At 48.6% G+C, this 19059-nt stretch overlaps 9 protein-coding genes across 9 annotated transcripts; 7 read left to right on the forward strand and 2 right to left on the reverse strand.

Annotated features, from left to right (window-relative positions):
* Positions 1-301: 301 nt before the first annotated feature.
* On the forward strand, positions 302-2065 carry Pdw03_1474 (Vesicle transport protein, SFT2-like; the record flags this gene model as incomplete). The annotated part of the gene is made up of 4 exons (XM_014679550.2): positions 302-533; positions 706-826; positions 1153-1303; positions 1913-2065. 4 exons carry the CDS (start codon positions 302-304, stop codon positions 2063-2065), a joined length of 657 nt encoding a protein of 218 aa, XP_014535036.2.
* A 2446-nt stretch (positions 2066-4511) lies between these two features.
* Positions 4512-5108, forward strand: Pdw03_1475 (Sugar (and other) transporter family protein; the record flags this gene model as incomplete). Its single annotated transcript, XM_014679549.2, has 1 exon — positions 4512-5108. One exon carries the CDS (start codon positions 4512-4514, stop codon positions 5106-5108), a length of 597 nt encoding a protein of 198 aa, XP_014535035.2.
* Positions 5109-5397: 289 nt separating this feature from the next.
* Pdw03_1476 (Pre-mRNA-splicing factor brr2) lies at positions 5398-6408 on the forward strand (the record flags this gene model as incomplete). Its single annotated transcript, XM_066099913.1, has 1 exon — positions 5398-6408. One exon carries the CDS (start codon positions 5398-5400, stop codon positions 6406-6408), a length of 1011 nt encoding a protein of 336 aa, XP_065957640.1.
* Positions 6409-6857: 449 nt separating this feature from the next.
* Pdw03_1477 (uncharacterized protein) lies at positions 6858-7651 on the reverse strand (the record flags this gene model as incomplete). Its single annotated transcript, XM_066099914.1, has 2 exons — positions 6858-7275; positions 7395-7651. 2 exons carry the CDS (start codon positions 7649-7651, stop codon positions 6858-6860), a joined length of 675 nt encoding a protein of 224 aa, XP_065957641.1.
* A 1146-nt stretch (positions 7652-8797) lies between these two features.
* Pdw03_1478 (Alpha-1,3-glucanase/mutanase, putative) lies at positions 8798-9562 on the forward strand (the record flags this gene model as incomplete). The annotated part of the gene is made up of 1 exon (XM_066099915.1): positions 8798-9562. One exon carries the CDS (start codon positions 8798-8800, stop codon positions 9560-9562), a length of 765 nt encoding a protein of 254 aa, XP_065957642.1.
* Positions 9563-9654: 92 nt separating this feature from the next.
* Pdw03_1479 (Alpha-1,3-glucanase/mutanase, putative) lies at positions 9655-11812 on the forward strand (the record flags this gene model as incomplete). Its single annotated transcript, XM_066099916.1, has 4 exons — positions 9655-10052; positions 10109-10230; positions 10315-10549; positions 10606-11812. 4 exons carry the CDS (start codon positions 9655-9657, stop codon positions 11810-11812), a joined length of 1962 nt encoding a protein of 653 aa, XP_065957643.1.
* Positions 11813-12810: 998 nt separating this feature from the next.
* Pdw03_1480 (TRNA ligase) lies at positions 12811-15291 on the reverse strand (the record flags this gene model as incomplete). Its single annotated transcript, XM_014679547.1, has 1 exon — positions 12811-15291. The coding sequence occupies one exon, from the start codon at positions 15289-15291 to the stop codon at positions 12811-12813; it is 2481 nt and encodes an 826-aa protein (XP_014535033.1).
* A 351-nt stretch (positions 15292-15642) lies between these two features.
* Pdw03_1481 (Ankyrin repeat protein) lies at positions 15643-16299 on the forward strand (the record flags this gene model as incomplete). The annotated part of the gene is made up of 1 exon (XM_014679546.1): positions 15643-16299. The coding sequence occupies one exon, from the start codon at positions 15643-15645 to the stop codon at positions 16297-16299; it is 657 nt and encodes a 218-aa protein (XP_014535032.1).
* A 497-nt stretch (positions 16300-16796) lies between these two features.
* Pdw03_1482 (Modifier of rudimentary, Modr) lies at positions 16797-17627 on the forward strand (the record flags this gene model as incomplete). The annotated part of the gene is made up of 2 exons (XM_066099917.1): positions 16797-17071; positions 17141-17627. 2 exons carry the CDS (start codon positions 16797-16799, stop codon positions 17625-17627), a joined length of 762 nt encoding a protein of 253 aa, XP_065957644.1.
* Positions 17628-19059: the final 1432 nt, after the last annotated feature.

Here is a 19059-nt window from a genome sequence, read left to right on the forward strand (position 1 = left end):
TGGCACCCCATTTGAACCGAGCCACGACGTGTCCCAGCTCGTCGGAAGCCGAATTCACGTTCGACACAGTTGTCATCTGCTCCTCTGTTGGCTTGACTAAATCACCACTTCTAGCTAATCCTCAAGGATCATCCACCACCCGGCGCAGATCATCTGCACTCCATCTCCGATAGTCCCTGCAGATCGTTTTCTTGGTCTTTCTTTCCTAGACCACGGGCCTTCTCTGCAGACGCAGTAGTGCACGCCCCTCTTCTCCTCGTTTCATTCGGGGCCTAAAACTTAACAAAAACTAGTCTCAAACATGGCGAATAACTCGTTCCGAGACTCTGTCAACTCACTAGGGTGGTCGCGTAGGGATCCGGATCTCCCCGTCAACACCGGCACATCATCGAACATCCCATTCTTATCCCGTCTACAGTCTTATAACCCATTCGGTGAAGGCGGTTATGTCCAACTGCCTACTCACAATGAAGGTCCTGGGGCTCCATTGCCGGCAGCCACTCGGCGGGAAGAAGAAGAGGGCTTCTTTGCCTGTAAGTGTTTTTTCTGTCTTGTGACCCTCCTATCCCCAGATCCTCCTGTACACCATTGTTTGGTCCAGGTGATGAGACTGCAGTTCCTGCGCCGGGAGGATTTGTTACCACCACGCTTGTTTATATGGTTGCGAGCGGATAGAAGAAAGACACTAACACGGATTACCTGTAGTGAGTCGCTGGGACCGCATGCTCATATTTGGCGCATGTAACTTGGGCGCCGCTATCTGTTTCATGATCTGTTTCTTCTTGTTTCCTGTTTTGTCGCTCAAGCCCCGCAAATTCGCAGTCTTGTAAGTTGCCTCCGCGATGGTCCGCGTAATGTGGGCTTTGTTCCCCGGCTTTCTATGTGGCCTTCCCAGCCTTGCGTCTCTCAAATTTAAATTTTTTTTTTTGAAAAAAAAAAAATTTAAATTCTAGCTATCTCATGTTCTCGGGCGACTGAGCGTATCCCGAGCTGGGATAGACCAGGTCATCGGTCAAATTTGGCTAAGGCCATGTGCGCTCTTGCCCTTCACACTGCAAGCTGATTGGCCCTGATCTTGACCTCTATCTGCATCTCATGCCAAGATGCCTCATCTCCGGTCTTGGATCTCGCTTGCTAACAGGTTTCCACTAGATGGTCCGTCGGCTCGGTCTTATTTTTGCTATCATGGGCTGTTCTCATGGGACCGTGGACTTACGCTAAACATTTGGTGTCCGGAACACGGTTGCCATTCACAGCGGCCTATTTCGGAGCGATCGCTCTCACGCTATACTTCGCCATCGGGGTACGTAAGATGGATTTGTTTGTTTTTCTTTGTGTTTCGTTTTTGCTTTCGGATTTTAATCTTGTGTGTGGTCTTTGCGCGTCGTCCCATTGCACTCCGACGATCCCTCCCCTCTTCATGACGCTCCTCTCTGAAATTCCCTGGTTGTCACACACTCGCTCTCCCTCGCTCTACCCGCGTTCATATGGTCGCACTGCACGACCGGGGAAAGGGGTATCTTGCAGCCTTCAAATCCATCGTGCAGTACAACCTGAAACCACGGCTTGTCATGCCTGCTGTTGGCTGCAGCCAATTTGACTCCTTCGATTCCATCCCACCCTGTATTCGGCCGGCCTCTCCGCTCTGAATCTTGCGTCTGTGTCACGTACCACCACGGCGCGGGACTTGGATGCTATTTCCTTTACTTCTCCTTGTCTGCCACATCCCGGTGTCACAGAGCGCGGAGTCCAGAGCCATCGAGATCAATCTCTGTCTCACTGATCCTGTCGGCTCGGTCATCTTGTTCTACCTGCATCTAACATTCATTTCACTTCCACTTGTCACATTGGGCAACACATCCTCTTCTAGAAACCTCTTGCTGACCGACTTCCTTTTTTTCGTGCATTCTAGCGTCAGAACCTCTTCCTCACTCTCATCTCCTCGATCTTCCAGCTTGCTGCCCTCGTCTGGTACCTCGTCAGCTATTTTCCCATGGGCAGCACCGGTCTGCAGTACGTGAGCCGTTTTGGAGCATCGCGTGTTACCGCTTGGATTAGTGGTTGATTTGTTCATTTGCTCGTTTCTGAAACCCCGAGCTTTATCTGACCTCGAATCAATCGCATGGTGTGCTCGTGGTTACTTCGATCTAAGGCGCTGTTTGGGATCTTCGTTGTGTGTTATGTATCTAGCCAGAACTACAGTTGTTGGGCGTTTTGCCTTCGTTATGCTGCCATACACTTATGTTGGCGCCCAGCCTGGGTTTCTTGGCAGTACAATATTATACACTGATCTCGGACAAAAAGGGAACTTGTAGGCTACCAGTACATGTGCACCGGATTCTAGGCCAACAACATGGCTTTCCCTTTCCATTTTAATAATCACCCCCTTGCCGCTTTCTGCTCGCCAGGTTAAAACCGAGCGCCTGCTCTTGTGCGTTGCATCAGCACAAAACTTGCGCACCCCGGGGTCAGCATCACCTCATCATCATGGAAGCGGAACGCATCGCTCACTGTGATCTCGCTAGTCGTGTCGATGATGAAGGTGATGATGGCCACGCTTGTGTTGGTTCAAATGGGTTGCATGTCCTGGGATCTGGATTGCGTGTTAGGAACAAATCCCCAAAGAGAGGTTCGTGTTAGCAGATGGGGAGGTCTTACCTTGAATGGAGAGGACTCGGCCGTCTGCGAACCGGGTACCACAGAGGAGGACAAAGCCGGTTGAGGCACTTTTGATGTCGATTCCGTTACTCGGGTGCCATTTGTATCACACGATCCCAGAATGAAACCTGCACTCTTTGCCTGCGCCACGGGAGGTGAACGATATGATATAACTGGCATTCCTTCGCATTGATGATAAAAAGCCAAGCTTGGCAGGTACTCAAGCTGTCGCATTCATTAGCACATTCAGATGGTGTTAAATGAGTGTATCGGTAGGCCAGAGGTGCTTTACTGAAGAACCCAATGGTTTCATCCTGGGCGCTGGGGAAGCAAGTGGCGGACACAGAAGAAAGGAACCCCTCTATAACCAGGAGAAAGGTGAAAATAAGAATCGAAGTTGATTGCATGGTTCAAGGCAGCTCTGAATGTTGCTTGATCGGGGAATCGCAAGTGAAAGTGAATTATTCCAATCACTTTTTATAGGTGTGGATTTGGAAGACACAAACATGGGACTGATGATTGTGTTTTGTCGGGCAATTTCCGGGTTCCTTTTTTTTTCTATGTCACTCTCAAAGATCGTGGCCAATATCCAGAAGACATAGGTCCCACCGACAGTAACTACACTACTCCGTCGACAGTGAGTTTCGAAATTACAGAATTAGGACCAGTTTTGTCTCCTTAGCGCCATTTTGATCAAGTGCGAAGGGGGCAGAGCGGCTAAAAGGACAAATGCCTGAATTATATATGTCTTCCTTTTGGACTCGTGGAAATTAAAAATACCTGCATGGTATTCTCCGATGATGGATGGCTTATCAAGCGAGTATCTACCTTGAAAAGAATGAAGCTGTTCCTACTACTCCGTACGGAGTACATCAACCCTAGATTTTCCCTTTTTCCTGCCGGTAAAAGCGATTCCACTATGTAATGATCCCTCCTTCTTTCACCTCCCCTCTACCACTCCTATACGCTTGCTCTGGCCACCGCTCGAAGTTCCCCTCGAGGAAGTTTACATAAATAGGGATTTTGTGCAGTCGGGGATAATTTCTTGATATTAGGAACTCGAAGAAACTATCTTGTCAGGATTTGTGGGGTGGAATTAGCTTTAATTTGGAGGAAATGAGAGATTTAGACAGTCTATACGGAGTACAACATACCCTAAGCTCTCAATTCATTGCACCTGATATAGAGTGGGGGCGAAAGCAGTCTATGATTTCGGTATTTCCAGGCCTTCGCACCGGGGTTTGGATTTTTCGACTCCTTATCTTTCTTCGCTTTCACTTAACACGCACATTAATTTACTACAACCAAGAATCAACAGTTTACTCCCGGTAGTAACCTTTTGGATCTTTAGATAGCATTGTAGATGATCCTTATTTCTTAATCCGAGCGTATAGTGAATCAGCGTAGGGAAGTTGAAAAACAAAGTACGCTTTAAAACGTAGGTTGTGCAAGACCTCATCACAACAGAAATTCAGAGAGGATCTACTGTAGGTGGGACCTACCTTCTCCAATTTCCGGAACTCCGTGGGTGATGAAGCTATGGTGTTTCTCACCGAGCTAAACAAGCCCTGGACACGCTTAGCGCCCGCCGGAGATCCCGAGATTTCCGTACACGCCCTGTATCAAAAATCACCATTCCCTTGGCACAATCACTCGATCCTAGGCTTGAAAATTTACAGCTCTCACTGTCTCTCATTCTTGCTGCTTCTCACCTCTCATGACAGCATCCTCAAATTGATGCACATCACCATTAATCAATGGTAGCCATCCTCCAACGGCTTCACTTTCATCCCCGACTCCCTGGTCGCGGTAGAACCCAAGTCCCCTTCTCTTCATCTCGCTGCCACTTGGGAATGATCAAATTGGACCCCTCACCTATTAAACTAGACAACAGTGGCGCTGGCCCCTTGCGTGTTCCTGGTTTCAATGGCGTACACCTGGCCTATGAGCAGCCAAAAGACGCTCGCTTTGCACATGGAATTGCTGATTGGAGACAAATTCCTCAGTTCTTTCTACAAGAGCTTTGCATGCTGCAGTTCATGTCGTATGTCACTGAACAGCCAGACTGGGAAAACAAGACAGAGGACCCGCATACACTGGAAGAATGGCATCAGCACGCCAATTCCGTCTTTGATCTCGATGAATCCTCATGGCAGTGGTGTGTGAAGGAGTTGCAAGACAAAGCGTCTGATTTTGAACGCACGGGCTATGTTGCTGTGTTTGATGCGGACTCACGGGTTATCAAATCTCAAGTCCATGAGAATCTTCTCGAAGAGCTTCGCGCATCCATGTCGCCGCTTTTTTCGGAATCGAGACCCGCTTCGCCTTCTGCCTCGGATGATGCTTCTAGAAGTGATTCCGAGACTGCGGTTAGACATGTGGTTGACCCCTTATGTACCCTCTCGTTTATGGGCGCACTCGAGTCCTTGCCGATGGGGGGGCAAAGTTGATCTGGAGAGACCGGAGTCCTGGAGACCATGTCAGTCCCAGATTGCTCCAATTCCCGAGAAACCATCCGACAGACACGAAGAGATGCATTTCAAAGAGAGAAAGGAAAGAGACTCTAGGGATTCCAGGAATTTTAGAAAGTATAAATACTGGTCCAATGCCTTTCAATGTCTTCCTTGTGAAGTTGCTTTGAACAAGCAAGGAGAAGCCAAAATTTTGTCCTATATCAACGGCGTGCATCCGAAAGAAAAGGGAATTTACAAAGCACTCGAAGACCTCATTTCGGCCGCCATGCAACCTTGGAACGAAATGCTTATCCTTGGAGATCAGGGTCGGACACCAATTCGAATCAGAACTTATGACTTCCAAGTGGAAGGCAGTGATTGGTATCCCAAGTTGTATTATTACCTGAATAATGCGAGGGAGGGACGAACAACACCAATTACAGAAGAAGAATGGCCTGACGTTCGATCACAAGTTAGAGAGTACCTTGGTATCCCTGAGCCCGAGAAGCGATACCGCATATGGCTTGACTCTGGGTACCATGATCTTCTCGCTAGCATGCAGCCATGGCAATGGAATTCTTCGGAAGAACTGGAAAAACTGATTCTTGAAAAAGATCAGCGGTTGTACACTGTGAGAGGTGTTGAGCCGGGGATTTCCTTCACATACGAAGAATGGAAGACGGGTGAAAATACGGGCCGCGCGATCATGCCCAAATGTAGTGAACCTGATGAAACTCCCCCACCTCCAGATCCAGATCACCAGTACTATTCTATATCTCTCCACGATCAATTTGAGGGCCTGCAGATCATAGTTCGACTATCGACTATTGATCTCACTCCAGAAATGCCCCTGTATGGTGGTGATTCCCATCACAACGTTGCTGGTATCCCCAATGAGCACATCGTTTCTACAGCCACATGCTACATTGATATGCACAACATTAAAGATGCAAAGATTTCATTCCAACAGGAGACAAAAATCGACAGCCTTATGTTCAATATCGCGGAATCTATGGCTATGAATCGACTTTTTGACGTTCCTGAGTGTGAATGCGCCAGCGATGATGCTTGTTCCCCGGATGCTCTACAGATCGTGGGATCTATCCCGATTTCACGGAATGGGCAGATTCTTGCTTGGCCAAATACAGTGCGGTCTAAGGCCGAACCTTTCAGTCTTGCAGACCCATCCCGGCCGGGGTACCTTCGATTTGCGACTTTGTGGTTGGGGGACCCGCATTATCGAATCTGCTCAACTCAGAACGTGCCTCCCCAGGACTCAAGCTGGGTCGACGCATGAAAGGATGATTCCATGACATTTGCGCAGGCGGCTGAGGTTCGAAACCAAATGAGGCAGGAGAGAGACAAAATTAGCAAAGATTTTCTTGAAAGAGGACATATGCGGCACACACATTCCGAAGATTTCCTTATTTGAATACAGCTGGACTCCAAAAAAAGATGCCAGCAGCTTAAAAAACGACGCAGTTGCTATGGAGGAACTACACATGAAAAACAAACAAAATCTTCTGATCCAATTCGAAAACAAGCCACATCCAGCTCCAGAGTGCTTCTGTCATTTGACAGATTATGCTTTTGCGGAATCTTGTACTACTAACTTGAGCGTGGTGGAAAAGTAGCATGTAGATATCAATTCAAAACTGCATAGTAGACAACTTCTAATCATACATGGATGTCAAAGACACCACCAGTTCAGATGCCACCCAAAACATACCCCGTCTGCAAGATCTTCTAATCACAGCTATCCAAGCTGCCCAACTCAGTCAAGCTCCGACCAATTGTGGAGGTAATCTTTTGATGGGATATGTAAGACTTCGCACCGACCTGTGTGCTCGTCCGAAGACCAACGTACCAGGTTTTGTACTCCTCAGCAATAGCTGCTGGATTTTCATTGTGGTTCAAAGTCAATCCCCAGTTCTCGTAAGTGTATGAAACATCTGTGTCCAATACAGGAAATGACGAGGTCCTCATAGTCGTTCCAGGATATTTCTCCTCAAACAATGGCTTCAGTCCGACTGAGAACATTTCACTTAGCCGCGCACCTTGTGTGCCTGCTAAAGCTCGCTTGAACTCGGGAACATGAGTTTTCCACGCCTCCGAGAAGCCCGGGGCGGTGCTACCTCGTGTCGATTTAACGACATCACTGAGTCTGTCCAGCACCAAGAGATGCGTTTTCGGCAAAGGATCCACGTCGCGAAACAGACTTTTTGTGACGTACTTGTTTTTTTTTCCCATGAAACAATTTGGCCCAATGTATCCTGGCTGTACTCTGGGGTTTGGCTCAAGAAAACTCCATCTCGAGGAAACTTTGCTTCTGTGTAGATGTGTGATACAAAGGTCCCAAAGTCTACCAAGGCCTCATTTTCAAGGTTCGGTCCCAGAGTACGTGTTGCTCCATTCTTAAGAAAATCCAAAGCGTATGCATTGTACATGGCGAGCATCTCGCTGGGGGCAGCGAGCTTGGATCCTTGTCCATGATTGAAAAGTGACAAAAAAATGAAGAGGAGAAGCTTGAATGCCTTCATGTTGATAGAGCGAAGGGTGGAATGCGAAATCAATTGATAGGGGGAAAAAGGTGAAACCCGAAGCTAAGCTCACGGTAATAAGTTGTATGATTGCACTGCAAATACAGGTTAAATGGTGTGTACAAGTAGATCACCAGCAAAGGAGCGGTGCCTGTCAGATTTGAATAGGTCGGAGCAGGAGAAAGGAGAGCGACGAGAAATTAGAATTGTTTGAGATCTACAGAGTGGAGTGTAAGGAGTTGGTATTGGGATTTCTACGCTACTAAGCGCACTAAGCCTTAGCCTCAATTCGCGCGCAAAACCTGAGACATTATTCAGCCCATTTCCACCATATATAGAGGGGCTCGCTAGCCCAACACCTATCTTGTGTCTGTTCTAGTTCTATGAGTTATATTACCTCGGAAATTGGGAAGACAAGGATCAGGATTGACTGTGTGCAATCTAGATCCAATAATTAGTGAAACAGGATAAAATCGACCCAAGCTATGATTCCCTACTATGACAAAATAGCCATCTACTTAACGGAGTACTCAATAATGATTTATGTTGTATGCATTTTTGCACATAATTCTGTACCCGTAGTGTTCGTCCACTATCTCGTGTGGCACGGGGCAATATTCCCAAACCACCCATCGTCTGTAGTTTTGGACCTGTATATTTTGTATTCTATCAACTGGTCGAATTCCGTCGATTGCTCTCTTCACATTTGGCAGGGAAATTTGGATCAGCCAATTCGTAGCATAAAATACAAAATTATACCCTACGCTATCTTTTTAGCCAAAAAACTGGGTGGAGGTGGGTGAATCCCACAAGTGTATATATATAAAGTGTTGTAGCCAAGGGATTTGGAAAAATTTCACTTGCAGAGAATTAAAATCATTAAAAAAAAAACCACTGGCAAATCTCTCAGCCTATTCAGAGTTTATTCCGGTGAGAAACTAGTCTAGCAAAGCGTCTGGGGCCACTACTGGTAGAGCACTATAAGTGTTAATGAAAAGATAACACCCAAATCTTGATCCCCTAGTCAGTTGTGCTCCTTTTCTTCTCTTGTACCTTCTCTATAAGTCAGAGCCATTCCTGGGAAGCTTGCTCTCGTTGTCTTTTATAATTTGAACTCTGTTTGGACTCGTTCCACACATTGGCAACATGTCTTCCTCATTCCTATGGTGGCGCTACATTCTTCTACTGTCATGCCAGCTCTACCCCCAAGTGTACTCCCGTGCTGTGTTCGCTCATTTCATGGTTTCAAATACTGCCGGATATGAAGTTTCGGACTGGGAAAATGAGATTCAGCTCGCGCAGGATGCTCACATTGACGCATTCGCGTTGAATATCGCAACCGGAGAAGACACCACCTCCACTTCCATGCCCAATGCTTTTTTGGCGGCTCAAAACCTCAAATTCTCCCTTTTCTTCTCGTTCGATTATGCGGGAAATGGAGCATGGGACAAAGACGACGTGCTGGATCTCTTGAAGCAATACGTCTCCGACGACGCCTACTACCTCCATGGCGCAGATCCGTTAGTCTCGACATTTGAGGGACCCGACCATGCCGATGACTGGGTGTATATCAAATCAGAGACGTCGCTCTTCTTTGTTCCAGATTGGTCCTCAGTTGGGGCAAAGCCTGCCATGGCCTTGGGAGATGGCGTTGCAGATGGGCTGTTTAGCTGGGCTGCGTGGCCAAATGGACCCAATGATATGAACACCTACGTTGACGCTTCTGACATGCAATACCTGGACAAGAAACCCTACATGATGCCAATTTCACCATGGTTCTTCACAAACATGCCTGGGTACGATAAGAACTGGGTCTGGCGTGGCGATGATCTTTGGTATACGCGGTGGGAGCAAGCGCTCTACCTTGTCCCAGAATTTATCGAAATCCATTTCTTGGAACGACTTTGGTGAGAGTCACTATATCGGTCCCATTGTTGATATCCACAACCCACTGGCCGAGTCAATGTACACGGCATTCCAAACAGGTCGTGCCCCTTACAACTATGCCCAAAGTTTTGACCATAGTGGCTGGAGACAATTTTTTGCCATACCTGATTGATCTCTATAAATTCGGCAATTCTACCTCAGGGAACGAGGGTCTTGTGGCATGGTATCGTCTAAATGAGGCGGGTGCATGCGCTGATGGTGGCACAACCGCTGATACCGTCTCGCAGCTGCAGCTGGAATATTGGCCCAAGGATGTGATGCAAAACAAGATCTTCTATTCTACCCTTTTGTCACAGCCTGGAGAGATCTCTGTGACTTTGGATGGCGTAAGCCTAGACGCAACCTGGACCAACACCCCTAGCGGCAATGTTGGTGTTTACCATGGAAGCGTCTCTTTTTCCGGTCAATCTGGGGAAACTCCCCCAGTGGAACCTCCCCTGACCTTGAAAAGGAGGTCTGCATTGAGGGATGGTGCATGAGGGATTTCAACGGGCTTTGTGGATTTTCCAGCAGCTTGGGATACTGTCCCGTTGGGGCGTACGTGTGCTCCAAGCTGGGGCCTCAGCCAACATTACCCAAATCTACAGGCACCGTTGGATATCCAGCCGCAGGCGAAAGCGCCAACTATGCCGGTTTGTGTTCATTCACCTGTGAATATGGCTACTGCCCTTCAACTGCCTGCGGGACTGTGTCAGTTCCACTGACAGTTCCGACAGTCTCTCCCTCCACCCCTGATACATGTGTTGCGGGCACTGGAGGGGATGAATTTACTGGTCTATGCAGCTTTGGCTGCAACTATGGCTATTGCCCCATTTACAATTGTACCTGTACTGCTACGGGTCCCTTGATCAAGCCTCCTACCCAGAACACCTCTGTTGTTGGCTGGGCGCCAGATATCGATGACAACGGTCTTTGCAGCTTTGCTGTACCAGAAACTATTGTCCTTTGTCGGTATGCCTAGACGCGACCCCGGAAGATGATCCTTGTGGAGATGCGGACGATGACAGTGCGGAGTGGGCCGGCACTTTCCCTTGTGATTTCAGCATCAACTACTCCTCTCTCGATGCACTGGAAGCAGACATTGACAACTTGGATCCTTACTGCATCGACTTCTATGTGCTGGGTGCACTTTATGGGGAGTTGGAGACTACTTTGGCCAACTACACAAACATTGCCCACACAAACAACTACGACGAAGACTTCATTGAGTACTCAAAGTACATGAAAGCACAGGTTGAACCTCAGCTCATGTATTTCATGAACGACAGCACGGTTCCATTCGATCCCAAGGGCTTGGGCAATCGATATTTCACATGCACGCGTAGCTTGGGAGGCATAAATGGCACAGCGACCAGCTGTCCTGATGAGGATTCCTATACAGTGGCCCAACTCCACATCGTCTACTTCGATCTCGTGGACCCAGAAGGCTTCTATACAAGTCTAACTGAAAATGCTGGCGTGGAACCAGACTGGGTAACACTCGATGGTGGATTTTTCCCGGGCAGCTCAACTGGGCCTTACTATGGCAAAAGGCCTGAATGCAGGTTGAATCTGCATTCTACATACGAATACTTATGGTGGCAGGGATTTCCCATTCCTGCACAGGAAATCAATTTCACTGACCCTCGTGAAATCATGAGAAAGGCTTTGCCAAATATCCCCAACCTCCAACTATCGATCTCTCTCACTCAGCTTGCTATCGCGTCCGGAAGCTTTCAAGGCGTGATCGACGATGTTGTTCAGACCACATCTACTGCTGTCTTTGTGCTAAGTGAGCTAGTCGATCGCATCTACAATGTTGTCTATATCGGTCGGAAGATTGCCGCTGAAGAAAGGACAGAACGAATCCTGAAGATTATTGGTGGTATCTTTATGATTCTTCCTTTCCTTGGCCCGCTCTCAGGGCTTGGGGATCTCATCGAAGGCTTTGATGCATTACTTGCTTTGACGGGGACCATTGTAGATGAAGGTTCGGATGTCTACAGTGTGATCCAGAACCCTGAGAGTGCTCCGGTGGCAATACTTGGTATGCTATTGGGCTTTGACGCTGGTTCTGAGGTTGGTGAGATTAGTGATGAATCCTTGGCAGCCTTTAAATACGATACTCTGGCTGCATCTCGGCGCAAGATGGAAAGCACTGAGATAAAGGCGTTTGGGAAAGTGTATGAAGACAAGATGAATCAACTTGATTCTATCGTTAGCAAATGCTTTTAAAGGTGAGCTTCAAAATTACGCAGCTACCAATTGTACCAACATGATAGATAGACCTGAAACTACAGAAATCTGATCCATTTAACGTCCCTCTTTTTCGTGACTGGGTAGTAGCATGGCCCATTTAGAACCCACTCTTTCTAGCTATTATGAAATGATCATGTCATATAGTATAAACTAAGAAGGTACATAATGTCTTCACCGGGTTAATGATGGAATAGTTACTGTCGAAAGAGCACACTTGAGGTCCCCAACCCGCGCAGTAATCAAAGATAGGCGAAGGGTGAGCAATAGAATGGAGTTTTAATGTCAGAGCTGGACATAAAACGCTTTTTATATCCAGCCAGTGCCACCGTTCGTAGTCTACTTATACCTCTGATTCCCGGCCACGCTTGATGGAATTTTTTATCTGTTTCCGTGCTCACTCTTTGGTAATTTTCTCTCACTGGTCGAAATGGAGCACGCCAATAGAGTATGCCTTCTAGGCAAGCCTAGCCCTGGCCCAATAGCAAGTTTCACCCTGGAGGCCGGCTGGAGGTGTCATCACACAACGAATCTCACGGGTTCGTCGTGAATTGCCAACGGTTTGGGACATTCAGATCCGAAGACGAGATACGAAAGGGCCCCCAGAAATTTGCAAGGCGTTCTCCGATGGGGCTGTTGTAGGAATCAGCGGGCCCGGTGTGGAGTGACTTGACCCCGACAGGCCGATAGTATATGGCTATTCTCATAGGCTACAGAAGGGGCTACGCAGTTTCTGGTTATGAATAGTAACATTGCATTCAATCTCACAGCTAGCTCAACGGATAATTTAACGAATAATAATTGGGAACACGCAGATATTCTACATGCAATGTACTGCAAACAGCACCATTAAGCCGGTTTGTGAAAAAATCATGGTCATAGTCATAGTCGAAGGCAGCACAATTAAAGAATTAGAGCAGATTCAACACACCACTCCTTTCCATCTTCTCAATCATTCACATCAAAAGAAAAACACTTCAATACTTCCCCCGACTCATCACTAATCCAACAACACCATCGACAACCTTGACACCCTCAATTTCGGCCTCAAAGATCCCCGTGTCGCCACCAGACCCAACTGCAACCCACCGCTGCAGCAGATCATTACTCTCCTTCGGCTTAACATCTGGCGCCGCTGTGCCGACCGTGATATGCGGGATAGGATTCGCGCATGGCCACTCAGACTCAGCCGTCTCGACACCCTCAGCGGGCAGAATGCGCACAACAAAGGCCATGACGCGGTCGTCCCAGATGAGACGCTCGATGCGCACACGGGCGGAGCCCAGGGTTGGCGGGTTCTGGGCTGAGTATTCCACGGGATTTTTGGTCTGGCTGTCGATATAGCGGGTTGCTAGCTGATCCCAGGTGTCCTGGTTATCTTTCTTTGAGGCACGGTGGATGAGAGTTACGTGGAAGGTTGGCTGGAGACGGCGAGAGTTTCTGAGGTGGTTGTAGAGACGGGCTGTTTCTGGGGACGTTGTTGGTGGGAAGAGGGAGTGCAGGATTGAGGTTATTTCGGTTGTTGGGAGGGATATGTTGAAGTATTCGATCTTTTTGGCGAGGGATTCCGGGGAGAATGGCAACTGTGTTGGATCGGGGAGGAGGGGGCCGTTGTCTTGGTTTTTCGATTTCTTGACCTTTGGCTTCTGTGGTGCTCCATAGCTGTAGCTGAGATCTTTTGTCACGGTGTAGTCATTTAGAGAGGCATCGATGGCCTCATCAAGTTCTGCTGCCGTTGGCAAGGTTGGCACTAAGCGGGGGTAGGCGACGTGTAGGGCTTTGACGATGGTCTCGAGGTTTTCACGAGACGAGGCGCACACGTCAAGGTCAATGACATGGTTGAACGCCTCGTCTGGCAAGCGAGTGGTATCGACGCCCTCGAAGCGGCCGAGGAATCCTTCCATGATTCCGACGGTCTCTTGCTGAGCGTTAGTGCTAGCCCTGATGGACTGGTGGTTGTCCCCACGCTCTAGCACACGCTTTCGAGTGACTTCCCGAATAGCGGGAAGCATTTCTGCCTTGGGCTCGTGGACGTAGTGCAAAGCGACAAACTGCGCATCTGGAAGCACGGGGTAGATGTCCTCCATGAGCTGCCTGCGTTCACGCCGTTGATGGTTGTTGCGATCGGCGATGACAACATTGTGCTCTCCCAGAGCATGGCTGACCTCGAAAGCGAACTTCTTTGACTTGTTCTTCTGTTTGGGGAGGTTGTCGTTCTGAACATGTGCCCATCCGAAGAGCTTAACAAGAGCCAAGGCGATTGTTGTCTTTCCACATCCTAGCGAGGCAACCGGTTCGATGATGAGATTTTTATTGATTTCCTTCGATTCGCTCTCCTTTTTAGCCTCAAGGGCGATGATCTCCGCTCCATTCAATCCTCGTTCCTTGAGGAACTCTTCCCGCAAAGCGATGATACCGTGGTTCTTCATATACTCAGCTGCCATGTCTGGGTTCTTCATCAGAGCACGTCGAGCAAACTGCAAGTATTCTTCGGTGATCTGCTCATGCTTCCTGATCTTGGGATGTGTCCCTCCGATTACAGCTTTGGTGCACTCACGCCACTGGCGGTACATCAAGTACGGCTCTTCAAACTTGTACTTGAAGAACCAATTCCGATAAGGCTCAGTTCCGTTGTCGCTGAGCTGGCATCGGATGACAAAGCCCTCGGTCTCACGTCCATCCCACATGCCGGTCTCCGCGCATCCTTCTAGGAAGCTCTGTACTCTGAAGATATCATCAAAAACTTCGAATTTGGCCTTTTTGAAGCCCCAATCGTCAGCGAACTTGTGCACCTCCTCACAAGAAACCGTTCTGAAGTCAGACTGGTTGTAGTTAAGACCGTGGAGGTAAATGCCCGAAGAAGCTTCGTCGTAGGCCAGGACATGCTCCTCAAATGTGTCGTCACATAGTTCTCCAACGGCTGTAACATTCATCTGGCGCAGGGTCCTGGCAAGGTCCCTGACAGATCGGTTTACGGACGAGACATGGCGTTCCGTCCAGCGTTCTCCTGCCTGCGCGTGGCTGACTTGCGTATCTTCGCGAGGTCCTGTGGAGTGTTTGCTGCAGACTAGCAATGTGTCGTCCTCTAGAGCAGAAATGAAAATAATGCATCCATTCTCCTTCACACTCAGCTCGTAGGGACCTCTTGTGTTTTTCTCGATGTTGCGCCATTCTGTGGCCTTTGTCTCGCCTATGTTGAAGAACTTGTCGTATCCGCGCGTCGCGATTTCAGGAACATTGTCTCTTCGTTTGGTGGTAAACAGACCTCGTGCATAAGTGGGTAGACCGGCCTGCTTGTAGTCCCAGTCCTGGAACTTCCACGAGTCCACGGACACATTATTGGCCAGCACAAAGCTGCTCTTTTTGCAAGTAAATTTTGTCTCTCCCTTTTTGGCCTTGCTAGCAGTCTCCAGTACTTTTACCAGCTGTGAGATGACTTGGGGATCTTGAGTCGCCATGTTTTGAGTGTTGGGCATATCAGAGAGATCTGCGGGAGAGAACGGAGAGGAGGGGCAGACAAGTGGGGGAAAGAGAAAGGGCACGGTGAAATCTCCTGACCTCCTGCGTTAGGGTGTTCTCGAGATCTTTGTAGAAAGATGAAGCCGATCAAAAAATCAAATGACCAAAACTGAAAAGACCTCCGAAGATGGAAGAGTCTGACCAAATGTGTCACAGTGCGGGGAGCCAAAGGGGAAAGGCGGGTATTTTTTTTTCTGTTGTGACTTCGTTGACCTGAACCACAACTTGGTTTTGACTCGCTTCATCTTTACAAGTTTCGCTTTTTTTTTAGTTAATGCTTCTAACTCATAATGGCCCAAAATCCTTACCTTCTGGCCTGCGACAACCCAACGGCCCTGCTGGCCCTGCTGCGATCCAACCCCTCGATCGCATCCAGCCAAGATGAGTCTGGATACTCACTGCTGCACGCCGCAGCCTCCTACGGTCATATCGACCTCCTACGTGCTCTAGTCAAAGAATTCAACGTCGATGTCAACCTCCTTGATGAAGATAACGAGACATGTCTATTTGTGGTCGAGGACAGCGACATTGCGCGCTGCCTAGTCGAGGAACTGGGTGTGGATGCCAATAAGAAGAACACCGAAGATTTTACAGCCGTGGAAAAGTTCGAGACCGAGAATGAGTTCCCGCAGGTCGCCGCCTACCTCCGCGAAGTTGTTGGGGGTGCTCCTACTCCAACACATGCTCAAGCTGCCGAAGTTCTGAACTCTCCTGGACCTATCCCTGGCAGCGATATGAGAGTCAACATTGGTACAATGACGGAGGAGGAGGCTACTGCTGGTGGTGAACCTGATCCAGAATTCAAGAGGCGCATTGAGGAGCTTGCTACCCGTGAGGATTATTACAGCGAGGAGGTGCAAAATGAGGTGCGCGAGTTGGTCAAGGATGCCATGGCCGGGTCAAACATTGAAGCTATGGAGCGGGAAATTCGGAGGAGAACCGAGTAAACAGGAGCATTGTCTATTAAGCTTGTTCCACTGTCATATCGGGGATCTGTCGGGACATGAGAGTAACATCGCGATTGAAGCTGCGAATTCCTGGAAGAAATTCCATCCAAGCATTCTCAGTCGGAGTCCTGAAGTCCTTGCTGGTTGTATCGGGCGTGGAAGGGAACTCCGCCGTTGCCTGGGGGATCTTTAAATCTCCTTGAAATTTTGAGTCTCGCTGTGAAGGCTCCTATAGTCCCTGTTTGGGGTCATCCGAGTGGGGAGGCACGAAGAAAGCTTCCATACGATCAAATGACTAGGATTAAATCACGAATTATCACGAGACATCTATTGAAACAGTTTTTTGTACAATATGCTTAGCTCTTATCTATATTGGGATAGATCCTACTATCACAGTTGATGCAACTGCGTAGATCACCGGTTTAGTCCCCGCCAAGCTCAAGCCCATTTCGCATTTCCGACGAACTTGGCCTACAAGAACCACCAACCACCATATCATGTCTCAACCACCATCTCCATTTCCCTCGCAGTCGCAATTCTACCCTCCCCAAATCATGAATCCCGATACACCCCCTCCGCCACCCCCCAAACCCAACAGCCACGAAGCCAGCCGACGCGCCACCCCGCAAAATACTTCTGCGCACCCCTGGCATCCAGACAACCCGGCAGGCGCTCACCAGGGCGCTCACCCCAATAATTCTCAACAACCACATATCGCAGATCCTCCAACAATTGAGGAAGGCTGGCTCCCAGGTCTGGTTTCCGATAAGTCGTGGGTCCCCTCAACCCCCTCTCCCCCCCAAAAACAAGGTTATCAGCACCTCTTACCCACGCAAACCAGAACAACCGACCTCCAAACAATCCTCGGAGACCCAACCCTTATCTCTGCCCTCTCAAGCCAACATCCCTCCTGCACGACTCGTCAACAGCACCTCGAGACTCTTATCCAAACGAACAAAGACCTCGCGACCCGCGTCCTAGAGATGCAGAATCACCTCGCCGAGGTTCGCGCCTCCACCGAAACATTACTAATTACACATCAGTCGCTGGAGGTCTCCTGGCGCAAAAAGCAAGCCGAAATGGATGCGGCCCTAGCCCCATGGTCACCGAAAGCGCTATACCAGCGCTTCAGCGCGGCGATCACGGAGCAGGAGGCTGTATGCCATGCTGTTGAGGAGAGTTTTCTTGATGAGGATCACCATGGCCGGGCTACGGAAAAGGAGATTGCAGATTGGGTCCGGCGCGTACGGGGCGAGGCGTCCAAATTGGCGGCTCGGAAGGAGGCGAAGGCACGGTGGGATGAAGGACGGGTTGGGGGTTGGCGATGAGGGTTGAAAGAAACCTCAAATTTTAAACAGTCACGCCACATCTGACTGCCATTGACGATGCAATGCTGCCTCTAATTATGACCTTTGTACCATGCACTATACACAATCTAAATCTACACAATACTCTCAGGGTTTCGCATCATCCGAATCTCGCGCTCAAGCCAACCCCGGAAATACACTCCTCACTCACCCCTCAAGCCTAACAGCCCCCCCCCTCACTACCATCCGGCTTCACACGTCCCGGCTCCCTAATCGAAAGATGCCTGACCGCAGCCGCACCCTCAACATCAACACCCAACCCTCTGATGTTGAGTATGATGTTGGTAAACACTGTTAACAGTTAGCACGACCCTCTGGTCATCTTAGGTTAATTCTCTCTTGGCATCCAACACAGGTGCTGTTGATTGTAGCATCGCCACAGAAAACCATACTGCGTCCCTACCACCTAAGCCACATTGATCTACAAAATACTGTCAGAATGGGATACAGCCCACTCTAGGCCCCACACATAAATCGAGGGTTTAATTGCAGTCTAGCGGTAAAATTGGCTGTATTTTTTTCCGTACATGCTCCCAGATCAACTCGGCCCCGCCTGGCATCTCGCTTTAATCCCATAGTCAATGCTCACGTGGGCACCCCCCCCCCCCCCCCCCCCCCCCCACATTTGCCATTTGAGAAGGCGGTTTCGTTTGGAAAGATTTAGTTTATTTGTCTAGGTCATCCCGTTTCGGTGTGAAAGATATGGGATCTATAGATGTGATTTCCAAGGGATTCTATATATCTTCCTACATACTTACTAGTCGTTTGTGTAACGGATAAAGATCCATACAGCATGTATATAGGGATCAGCTGATAAATGAAGTATCAGGATGATTACGGGTTCGAACCGAGCGGAGTTCGTCACATGACCGGTAACCGAGCGTGTCCAATTATTTTCCTTAGAGTCCAGGACCCATGGGGTTCCTCTTATTTCCGGCATGAATTAGTCTTGGCACTTATAAGACAACACATTGAATTCTCCTCTCCCAACGTTTTACCTTATCCGGTTGACAGGCCTTACACCTAAAACCCGTATGAATTGCTTACTACTAGCATCACTTAATCTTTTTACTACTTTTCTACTACTATAGCGTAGTTTCAATCTACCTAGTGGAAATACCCCAATTTTAAGGTTAGAGAGCTTTTAGCTATAGAGCCTATTCTGTAAAGGTTATGCCTGGGCGCACTCCCTTCCGCTCGGCCAAAAGACCATTAGGTCAGAGCTCTCGCTCTGGCATGCCCAGGACCAATATATATAGTAGCGCATATAGTTGATCTATGACAATATTTTACTCTAACACCGGTGGTTATGTTGTAGTGGTTAGATAAGTAAGAAAAAGTAGGATGGTACTGGAAAGAGAGAAGTGGGTAGTTGCAATGAGGTGGTAAGGTA

The sequence above is a fragment of the Penicillium digitatum genome, chromosome 5 (assembly GCF_016767815.1).
Source record: "Penicillium digitatum chromosome 5, complete sequence".
Taxonomy (NCBI): domain Eukaryota; kingdom Fungi; phylum Ascomycota; class Eurotiomycetes; order Eurotiales; family Aspergillaceae; genus Penicillium; species Penicillium digitatum.